This window comes from Camarhynchus parvulus, chromosome 24 (genome assembly GCF_901933205.1).
Source record: "Camarhynchus parvulus chromosome 24, STF_HiC, whole genome shotgun sequence".
Taxonomy (NCBI): Eukaryota; Metazoa; Chordata; class Aves; order Passeriformes; family Thraupidae; genus Camarhynchus; species Camarhynchus parvulus.
Window position 1 is genome coordinate 1,918,849 of NC_044594.1, and position 11,438 is coordinate 1,930,286.

An 11,438-nucleotide genomic window follows, 5' to 3' on the forward strand; every position below is an offset into this window, starting at 1 on the left:
TTCTCAGGAGGAAAAAATCCTAAGGAAAGGATTTTTCAGAAAATATCATGGCTACAGTTTTCTGTTGTTCTCTTGTCACAGATGTATTTTATGAAAAATCTTTTTGCTAAGATCTTTTCTCCTGAGAAGCTGAGAAGCCTCAGAAACAAAATGTAAACAATAATTATCTGCTGCTGTGGAATGCAACAGGTGTATCTTTGATTAGTCTCATGTAGTTGTTTTTAATTAATAGCTAATCACAGTCCAGCTGTCTCAGACTCTTTAGTCAGTCACAAGATTTTATTATCATTTTATTCTTTTCTTTGCTAACCTTCTGATGAAATTTTTTCTTCTATTCTTTAGTATAGTTTTAATATATAATTTTTTAAATATAATATATATCATAAAATAATAAATCAGCCTTCTGAAACATGGAGTCAAGATTCTCATCTCTTCCCTTGTCCTGAGACCCCTGTGAACACCACCACATTCTCTGAAAAATTCTGATTTACTCTGCTGGCTTTTCAGCCCTGAGCAAACTACCACATCAGCTGTGAGGAGTTTGACTGGATAAAACCTGAGTTCAGTTTGGGTCTGTTCACCTGCAGGACACTGTTAGCAGTGAACTGATTAGTCTGACATTTTGTTCTCTAAAACAAACTGCAGGCAGTTTTGCTTTCCTCGATTCCATTTCCTTAATTTTCCCTTCTAATGCTTCCAGCTTTCTAAAATTTAAACAAGCAAATTTTTAGCCAGATTTTTCTAAGAAAATGGCACGTGCACAGTTTTTATCCTGTCTCCAATTGTGTATGTTTGTCTGCATCCTTTTCCTCTTGGCTCCCATCTTGGCCTGTTTCAGCTGAATTTGCGAAGGCTATTGGAACATCAAAAGGTGAAGTTCTTCCTGCAGGAAAGCCCCTGCAGTGTCCTCACTGAGGGAAAGCTGTCAGAGAATTCCTAGATTTCTGAGGTGCCAATAAATTCTGTGGAAGAAATGAGGATGCTTCATTCCCACAGAGGCTGTTGAAGGAGTGGCTTTGCAGCTACACTGGGCCATGCGTTGTTTCTGATTCCTGGCTTGGAATTTTGTCTTGCAGAGCTCCAACAGTGGTCCAGCAGCAACCTCAGAGTGTGAACACCCCAAAATCAAACCCTCCTCATCTGCCAATGCCATCTACTCCTTAGCTGCCAGGTCTGTTGGGATCTTTTATGCCTTACAGAGTGGGAATTGCGGGGTGCTGGTGCCAGGAACAGAGCTGGCACAACTCTTTCAGTCTTAGTTTTAAACTGACAGATTCAAAACACAATTTAGAGAAAGGAGCTGAAATCAAAGAGCTGTGGGGAGTGGTGGGAGTTCCCCTGGGCTGTGGCAGTTGCCATCAGCTCTTTAGTAAATTCACTTTTGAGTGGGGCTTTGTGTGATGTAAATGTGCATGATATTGTCACTTCCTTTTGCATCAAGACCTTGTGCTGGTGCGACCTTGTGGGCTGCATCCTGAAAACCAAATTATTTCTTTAGACAGACTTGCTGTGAGGTGACTGTGGATTTTAAAGGGCACCTTGGTGTTAATTAGATTTGGTGTAAATGTTTTATATCTTGTTTCTCCTGCCTCCAGACCACTGCCTGTACCAAAACTGCCTCCTGGGGAGCAGTCTGAGAGCGATGAGGACACTGAATACATGTCACCATCCTCTCTGCCTGTGGTGCCTCCAGGTCCTGCTGTGCAAAAGCCAGAGCTCAAAATGCCTTTGGAAATGACTCAGAGTTTACGGTGAGATTCTGGCTGGTTCTGCACTTCCTCCTCCCAGCTCTGGGGCAGCACATTTGGGACATCAGGGTGGGAATTTTGCTTGCTCAGATTTCTGAATTCCCCCAGTGATATTCACCAGATCTTGACTAAAATAGCAATAAAGGAAATGTGACCACTTTGCAGAGTCCTTGTACAGTATTAAAGGACTCAGATATCCCCTTCCTTCCCACTCTCTCTGCCAAGAACCTTTTGAGAGCAGAAATTCAAAACTCTTACTAAAATGTAATTTTACTGAAATTCAAAACTCCTACTAAAATGTAATTTTCAGCGGTATCAGTTTGGGTGATATCATTTTAACTCTTTTAAGCTGAGGTACTCTACTGCAATAAACATTAATAGAGCATTTTCTAGAACAAATATTTCACAGAGCAGCGGTGATTTCACCTTGAAACAAGAAGCTGTGCACAAACTCTGTCACAGAGACAGGGTGGAGGTGGTGGCCACTGTCACCTGTGTGATGGGGAATGTCTTCTCTCCCTCAGAGTTTTGGACTGTGACCAGCAGCCCGAGGGCTCCATGTATGAAGCAATGTACAACATCCACTCCCAAGCAGCATCCTCTGCTTTCGAGGCTGTCAACACTTCTGGTGAGTGGGTGTGCTAAAGAACAGCTGAGGAACTGGCCTACAATGAATTGCTCCCAATGGAACAGCATTTTAGGCTGAATGAAAGGAATTGCATTTGGTTTTGTTGTTAAAATAGCTGGGATGTATGTGGAAATATGAGTCTGTACTTCATGCACACTGAATCTCTCAAGTATTTTTAACCTAATCGCAGAGTCACAGAATCACTGAATTGCAGGATCACAGAATCACAGAATTACAGAATCAGAATCACAGAGTCACAGAGACACAGAATCACAGAATAATGAGGTTGGAAGAGACCTCTAAGATCATCAAGTCCAACCCATGCCCTGACAACTCAATTAGACTGTAGCACCCAGTGCCATGTCCAGTCTTTGTTAAACACATCCAGAGATGGTGATTCCACCACCTCCCTAGGAAGAGCATTCCAGTGCTTTAATTTTCCCTTCTGGAAAGAGCTGCCATTAATTGTGAGGTTTTAACAGCAAAACTTCAGTTCGGTGTCCTGTCAGTGTTTGGAAAATGGGGGTGGAGTCTGCCTTGAGAGGCAGCTCAGCCCCAGAGCTCAGAACGTGCCTTCTCTTGCAGATGAAGGGAACCTGGCAGCAGCCACTGCCAGCAATGGCCCTGAGGAGTCAGAGAATGAAGAGGATGGCTACGATGTCCCCAAGGCGCCGCTGCCTGTGGCCATCGCTCGCCGCACACTGTCTGATATCTCCAATGCCACTCCTGCCTTCAGCCGAATGTCCTTGGAAAACGACCCCGTCACAGGTCAGAGAGCTCTTGTGCTGCTGCTGCCTGGCTCTGCGTCTTTGGAACTTGTGTCGCTCACCAAAGGTTTTGGATGTAAGGTGGAAAATCAGGTTTATGAGGCAGAATTGGTTCTTAGGTATTTTGTTTGATTTATTTTAGCTTTTGTTCGATTTATAGCTTGGAATGTGCTGCCTTGGTCATTTAATCCCCAAGCTTGCAAATCACACTGAAGTCTCAGTTAGGAGAAGGTTTTTTCAGCTTAAAGTACATTCCTTAAGCCACTGTTTCCTGCAGAGCATAGACCATTTTTGTACCACGGTGTACCAGGGTGTCAGACAGGATTTCCCATCCCTGGGAGTGCTCAAAGCCAGGTTGGATTAGGGGTTGGAGCACCCTGAGATTGTGGAAGGTGTCCCTGCCCATGGCAGGGGGTGGAAGGACCTTTGAGGTCCCTTCCAACCCAGACCATTCAGGGATTGTGTCCCTGTGCCAAGTGGAAGATGCAGGGCTGGCCTGGCAGGGTTTGTGGCACTGCCAGTGCCTGCAGGTGGCACAAGAGTTCTGCACACAGCTCCTGATGCTCTGAGCTCCTCTGAGCAGGGACCAGTGGCTCAGCAAGGTCAGCTTTTTGTCCCTGGGGAATAGAGGACATGGTGTCCTTCTGGCTGCAAGGCACATTCTCTGAGGGAAAAACTAAAGCCTCGTGTCTCCAAGAGCCTTTCTGAATAATGATTGACTTATTTCCTGCTCAGCAGCTCTTAAGGAAGCTCTGAAACTCTTCTTGTTGGGGGTTTTCAGTCTGAATGTGCTGGTGATTTGCCAAGGAGGAGGAATGAGTTTCTTGTTCCTTCTGGAAGCAGAACCTCCTGTACCCAGAACCCCTTCCCCCAGTGAGTCTTCTCTTTTCCTCCTTCACCATTCCACTTCCCTGACCTTCTTTAGCACAGAGAAGAGTTTTCTAGTGCAGAAAAGTTCATCATTTTTGCCCCACCTCCCCTTTTCACTTTTTAAATCTGTCTCTGTGTCTGTAGAATTTGGCTGAAAGGGATAAAAAAGAAACAGAGCAAGTCCCACCCCCCTCCCAGATGACGTACTGAGTTTAATCATTGACACTCTGTTTCTACAGCCCTGAAATAACACTGCTGTTGTCCTGCTTTAGGGCTAGGAAAATGGAAAATGTGGAAAATGCTGATTGTTACTGCTGTGGGAAGCAAGGCACTGGTGCAGGCAAGCCTGACTGCTGTGGGATTCATCTTGGCAGATTTATGCTCTCAGGAGCTGGACTCTGCAGTTTTAATTAATGATTTACCAAAATAACTGTCTTAGCAGTTGTCCTTTCAGACTGACCCGTGGTCTCTGAAACTTGATCCAGCTCAAGCTGAAACAGCAATTCCAGAAGGCAGTCTGGGGCAGAGGAGGGGGCAGACCTTCTTCTCACATGTACAAAAAGCTTTTTATGTGTGAGAAACTTGAATTCTGAAGATGAGGGAGCTGGACTGAGCTGTGGTTGGTGAGGAAGCTGCAGGGAATCTGGTTCCTGAAGAGCCTTCTCTGTCTCAGGGCTTTTGGGACAAGTTTTTCAGACAGACCCCACAATGCTGCTGCTCTGAGCAAACAGCAGTGCTCACTCTTAGAAAGGAATTGTGTGGACGTGATTTGTCTGTTGTACTCCAGTTCTCTGCCAGAAAACTCTATGGAGTGCCCTGAGGACATTTTCCAGGAGACAAATAAATCTTTCTTTAAGGTGATGTCAAACATCCGTGTGGAAAAGTTTCCTGTGATTGACAAAAAATGCTTTCTGCAATGATACAGGAGGTTAAAACTCAGAAATAGTCAGATGCTGGATGAGCATCAGCATCTTAAACAATGTGTTTTTTCCTTGGAGAGTTTGGTGACTTGTTTGGTTTATTGGCTGTTATTTCCTCTTCCCAGCAGTGCATGATGTGGCTGCAGGGCAGTGTCACATCAGAATGACTCAGGGAAAAGCAGAACAGGCTGAGCTTTATTGATCTGCCATTAGGCAGGGAGAGCTTCAGCAGAGGAAGAGGAGAACATAATTCCGTTGCTGACCCTTCAGAGAGCATAATTCAGTTGCTGAAGCAATTGTGATGGCTGAGTTGGACCTGAGTTTGTGCACACAGAGATGAGGGAGCAGCCTCTGGACAGTTAAACCAGGGGGTTCTGTCTGATCCTAGAAGGAAATGAGATGTCTGGTGCATTGAATATTCACTGTGTCATTTTTTCTGGTTCTAAGGCTGATGTCTGAGCTCTGCTTACACACATAGATCCTATGCCATTTTTTAATGTGGTTTTATCTTGCTAAATGAGCCTGATGAGCCTTGCTAATTAAGAAAAACATCCCCAGCTGTTTTTGCACCCAGGTGGGGAAGCTGAGCAGCTTGGGAAGGAGGATAAAAGGGCTGGAGACAGCAGCAGAGCTCAGTGACAGCTTTTTGACAGCATTTATCTCCCTGCTGTCATCTCAGCTTCGTTCCAAACAAACTTTCCACGTCTTTTTGTTGAAGTGATGCACTTGTTTCTCCTCACAGGTTTTTCAGACGGCTCCCAGGTCCCCGAGCGGCCGCCAAAGCCGCTGCCCCGGCGGATAAACTCGGAGCGCAAAGCCGGGAGCTGCCAAGCAGGAGGAGCCAGCAGCGGGGCCAGCTCCTCCCTGCACCTCTCCAGCGAGATCGAGAACCTCATGAGCCAAGGCTACTCATATCAGGACATTCAGAAAGCTCTGGTCATTGCACATAACAATATTGAGATGGCCAAGAATATTCTGCGGGAGTTCGTGTCCATCTCCTCCCCGGCGCACGTGGCCACATAGCACACGGGCACCTCCACACCTGAGCTGCTGCGGACCAACTGCCTGGGCAGCTGCTGCCCAGCTGTGCACCAAAGGGGAAGGGGGTTCCTTTAGAGACTTCGTGCTGAGGTCAGTCCTGCCTCTTTAAGAGAATCAGTTATCAGGTTTTCGTGGTTCCAGATTTCAAAGCAGTGCGATGGAGCGGAGCGGTGTTTTATACAGTGTATGTCTTGGAGTCCTTTACCCCTACCTCTTGTCTGAGAGAACAGATTTATTTCCAGGGTGTTGGTAGAGAAAGGTATTGTGACAAGGGATCCCCGAGCCGATGCCCTGGAGGCTGGGGGGAGTTGTTTTGTGCTGTGAATTTTAAGTGGATGCTCAGAGAAACAAAGTCTCGAGGTCGGTGTGGTGTGTCCTGTGGTTCATGGTACTAGGTTTGGATCTGTTCGCTGCTGTGTGTCTGGCTCAGGCTTTTTAGAGAAGCTGGGAGGTCACTTTCTGCTGGGAATTTATAGGAGACCTTGGAAGGATCCTTTGATTGCTTCCTGTTGGCCGTGGTGTGTCCCTCTTGCCTGTAACAATAGCAGTTATTGCTTCTGATTCCAGTCCTCCCTTGCTGCCTGGAGATAGCAGGGTGAATTTCTGTCAGGGAGTTTGATGCTGGCAGTTGGATTTCTCTCGTGTGTGTGTGTGTGCTCTTGCACTGGCAGCACCAGATTGCAGCAGCTGGAGGAGCTTGGCGTGGTTTTGAGGGGTGGGAGAGGGGAGCAAAGAATTTGAGCAAGAGCAAAGAACTGAGGCTGCTGCTTCTCCTCTCTTAGCCTTGAGCATTTTGTGCTTCAGTGCTCAAATTTGATTTGTGGCCCTGCTGGGCTGGAGCAGCCGTCACTGGACACTCCCATTGCTCTTCCCCAGGAATGTTGCACCTGGTAAATAGGACGTTTTATTTATCTTCATTGCACGGTGGCTGTTGCAGACTAGTGGCCTTCACACACATTCCTCCAGAGAGCTTTTGCAGGAGCCATCGTCGTGCCAGGGTGTTTTGTGGAATTGGTAGATGCAGCTGATGTGTTTGTTGGAATTTCACCTGCTTTGCAGTCCCAGAAGTGCAGCAGTTCTCTGCATGGCTGTCCAAACAACATGGGGGCTCTCCTTTCCATTTCCATTTCTCTAAGGTATTGCCAGGTCTGGTGTTAAAACAGACCTGGGGAAAAAAATTCTGTATTTGTGATCACATGGTTTTAAAGGTTAGAACTCAGCTGTTGGGTTGGAAAAACCTGACTTGCCTACTCAGCTACTTAACTCTGTTCATATTAGAGGAGTGGATGATTCCTTTGGAGAAGATTTAGATCCAGGAGGCACAGACAGATCACAGCCTGTCAGCCTGAGAGGCTCTTGGCCTTTGGAGCATGTCCAGCATTATTTGCATCTCCCTGAGGTCAGCAGAGGTCACTGGGCTAAGGGCTGCAGCTTGGAATATTGCTGGAGTGATTCTGGCGCTCGGGTGCAGCCTGGCCCTTTGAGGAATCCAGGGGCTGGGCCAGATGGCTGCAGTGGCAGAGAGGCCTTCAGGAGTGTTGTTAGCAGAGCAGAAAGTGGATTTGAATTCAAGCTGAGGTTTCTCTTTAGACCTAATGCTTTCTGAATCGCTGCAGTGGCTTCCAGGCAGGCTGAAGTGTCTCTCTTTACTCCTCTCCTCTCCGTAGTGGAGAAAACACTCAGACAGCTTGGGGAGATCTCCTGCCACGCTCCCTGACCCCAGCCTTGGCTGGTTTGGGGTCAGGGCTGGCATTTGCCAGGTCTGGCGGTGGGCAGGGTGCTCTGCAGGGCACAGGGCTCCTGAGGAAGGTGGGCTCAGTGCCTGGGGGAAGAAGGAGGGGAGGAAGAGCTGCTCTCCCTCCTGTGCCCCCAGTGCAGCTGCCAGGGGTGCCAGCCCTGCTCCCTGTGGGATGTGTGGGAGCCTCTGCAGGAGCCAGGCCAGCCCAGGTGCTGCTGAGGCAGGAGAGGGGACAGCTGTGGCTGTTGTGTCACACTGGGCAGCCAAACAGTCCCTTGTCCTGCAGATCCAGGTGCAAACCCTTTAGTGAGGGGTTTATTTCCCTCTTTCTCACACTCCCACTGGGCTCTGTGTTGGTTTGGAGCCGTTTGCTGTCTGTCCTGCAGTGTGAGCTCAGTGTGACTGCTGCCACGGCTGAGCCAGGCTGACCCAGCCAGCTCCAAAGCCTTAACTCTTGTCCTGCCCAGCGTGTGTGGCACCAGTGATTCCCTGTCCCCTCCAAGCCCCTCAGGGCAGGCTGGCTGTAATTTCCATGAAATCCTGCTTGGCAGAGCTGTTCCAGGCCTGCCTTTGGGGTCTTTGTGCCAAGAGATGTTCCTGTGGGTGTTGTTCTGGGTATTAGAGATTAGAGAGAGCAATCTTTGTGGCATGTAGTGCTGATTTCTCTGCATGTGTCCTTTCTGTGCACTTGTTTATGTCTCAAACTGATTTAAGAAAGTTAAGTCTTGCCTTTTCTTCCTTAGACACGTTAAGAATTTGCTGATTCCACTGAGGGCAGCAGAGTCCTGGCCATGTGTTGAGGCTGTGCTCTGCCAGCTCAATCCAGGCGCTGCCCAGTGGATTTTTCTTGTTCTTTCTAAGCCCAAGATTGATTGCTCTTCTTTCCCTTCACCTCCCACTTCTTTATTCTTAAGAAAATTACCTTTCTGATGCTACTTTAAAAAGGAAAAACGACCCAAATGTCTAGTGCCTTTCTTAAGGGGATGCTGCGTGGCCAGGCTGGATCTGAGAATCCACCCCTGTGGGGAAATGAGCAGAGCTGGACAAGCAGCACCAAACTTCTTTGGGAAGGGTGCAAAGGAGGAGCAGGAGAGATGGGCAATGCTCACTTGGACTCTGACACTGTGTTTTGTAGCATTTCAGCCGTGGAGCTTCCGTGTCTGGACTGGTGCTGTGCCGAGCTCGGGGCCAAGTCAGGAGCGTGGGATGGGGTAAAAAATGCTGGGGGTGTCCTGCAGCTGTCCCTAAAAGGAGCAGGAAACACTCCCAAAAGGAGTGGGAAACACTCCCAAAAGGAGCAGGAAACAATCCCAAAAAGAGTGGGGAACATTCCCAGCAGGAGTGGGGAACACTCCCAGCAGGAGTGGGGAACACTCCCAAAAAGAGTGGGGAAACTCTCCCAACAGGAGTGGGGAACACTCCCAAAAAGAGTGGGAAACTCTCCCAACAGGAGTGGGGAACACTCCCAGCAGGAGCTGTGGGAAGCAGGAGGTTCCCCCCTGAGCAGGACCCAGGTGATTTCCTGCAGAGCTGAGCAGAAATCCCAAATTTTCCCCTTTTTTTGTGCATGTCCTTAACCCCAGCCCTCCCCAGGGCCCAGCATGTGGCTCCTGCACCAGACTGGTGGCATTTCTGTAGCTCATCCTGAGGCAGGCTCCTTGCTGTAAATGTGGTTTGATTGATTGGTTTGTTGGGTTTTTGTTCGTTTTTTTTTTTTTTCAGTTGAGCAAGAAAAAATGCAACTCCCAGGGCACCTTCTCAGAGGTGCCACTTTAAAGATTAGTGGGGAATAAGGAAATTTATTTTTAAAGTTCCTCCTAGAAATCTTTTTTGTTTGAAATTCCCAGTGGAGGAAGAACTGCTGTTACTGTTGTTCTTTCTCATGGATGACAAATACCAATTTGTAAAATATCAGTGTTAAAAAATGTTGAGATTTTCACGAGATATTTTAAAAAAAAAAGTATAATAGTGTCATTAATATAAAATTATAATAGCAGTATTTAATCCTTTCAGATCTGTAAAGAATAAGGAAAAACAGAAGGTAAATATTCTTACAGAGAGTAGCTGAGCTTTAAGGTTCACTTGGTTTAAAGTCCTCATTTTGTTTGCAGATGCATTGTTAATGTTTAGAGGTTATACTAATGTTATTTATTAATTGTTTCCATCCTTGTATGCTGCCCACTAAGAGCTTCTTTGTTTGGGATTTCATTCACCTGTGTCAGTAAGAAAGAAAACAAAACAAAGTTTTATTTTTAAATAAAATTTCCTTTGTTGTAGCAGATGGTGTGTGTGTGTGTTGTGGTGTTTCTGTAAGTGCTGGAAAAAGAAAATGTTAGGATTTCAATCTCCTGGATCATTTGCAGACTGACTTTGGAGTTATTTTATAATTATCACCACAATTATCTGGTAAATTCAAATTTATATTCTGGCCACTGACAGAGGCCAGGAAAGATTTATATGAAGATTATAGTAATTAAACATATTCTGAGAGAATCAATGAATAAAGGCTCTAACCCATCAGGACCAAGAAGAACATGAAGTTACCACCCAGGAAGAGAATCCAAGGGAATATTCTGCAGACTTTTAAAGTTATTGCATGGAAATTATAGAAATAAATAAATAAATTGATATCTCACACAAGTCTAGAATTGGTATGTCACACAATTCTAGAATTGATATACATGTATATGAATTACCACTCTAGAATAGAGATATTAGAATGTACTATTAATAAAGATAGGAAAATAATTCTATATATTTGAATCCATTAATTGAATACTCATTGGTATCTATTCATATATATCAATATATGAATATTTAACATATAAAATAGGCACAATTAATCCATGTTCTGCCACACTCCAACATTCCAGAGCCAGGAGGGGCCCAGAAATGGAACCAACAGGGACACTCTGGTGCAGGGGACACCAGCTGGGGACAAAAGGGGACACTCAGGTCACAGGGGAACCCACAGAGGGGTCAGGGAGGGTGACTGGGGACATGGGGCACAACTGAACTTGGGAAAAAACCTCTCACAGGAGCCACTGAGGGGTGAAATGAGGGCAATTGGGGTGAAATGAAGATATTGGGTTACCTGAGGTCATTTGAGGCCCTGTTCGGGGTTACTCGAGGTCATTGGGGTCGTCCAAGGTCATTTGAGGTCCTCATCGGGGTTACTTTAGGTCATTGGGGTCAATCAAGGTCATATTCGGGGTTACTTGAGGTCATAGGGGTCATTTGAGGTCACAGGGGTTACTTGAGGTCATTTGAGAATTTTTTGGTTTTCCAGGGGTTACTTTAGGTCATTTCAGACCCTGCTCGGGGTTACTTTAGGTCATTTGAGGCCCTGATCGGGGTTACTTGAGGTCATTGGGGTCGTTCGAGGTCATGATCGGGGTTACTTGAGGTCATTGGGGTCGTTCGAGGTCATTTGAGGTCCTGTTTGGGGTTACTTTAGGTCATAGGGGTCACTTTAGGTCATTTGTTTCTCCAATAATTAATCAAGGGCTCAGATGAGGACACAGCAATTAATTCTTATGAGCTGGGGCCAAAGGAGAAGGGACACTTTGATGTCACCCATCATTTGCCCTCTGTCCTCTCAGGGTGGTGACAGGGGGTGGTTATTAACTTCATTCATATTTTTTATTAATTAGTAGTGTTAGTTTAGTAGTGTTTATTATCATCTCCTGTCTGTATTAACAGCTACAGCATTGGCTATTAGCTATT

At 46.3% G+C, this 11,438-nt stretch overlaps 1 protein-coding gene across 2 annotated transcripts in view; it reads left to right on the forward strand.

Moving 5' to 3' along the window:
- The window catches only part of CBL (Cbl proto-oncogene), a 36,319-nt gene extending 26,334 nt beyond the window's left edge, over positions 1-9,985 (forward strand). The window contains exons 12-17 of one of the 2 annotated variants that reach the window (XR_004061371.1): positions 1,077-1,171; positions 1,596-1,751; positions 2,273-2,376; positions 2,962-3,144; positions 5,676-6,064; positions 8,848-9,985. Coding sequence is in view for 1 of the 2 variants with exons in the window: in XM_030964964.1 (XP_030820824.1) it covers positions 1,077-1,171; positions 1,596-1,751; positions 2,273-2,376; positions 2,962-3,144; positions 5,676-5,956 (819 nt within the window). In the remaining variant the exon portion in view is untranslated. Of the gene's footprint in view, positions 1-1,076; positions 1,172-1,595; positions 1,752-2,272; positions 2,377-2,961; positions 3,145-5,675 lie in introns of both variants that reach the window. The other variant, XM_030964964.1, reaches the window with a different exon arrangement.
- Positions 9,986-11,438: the final 1,453 nt, after the last annotated feature.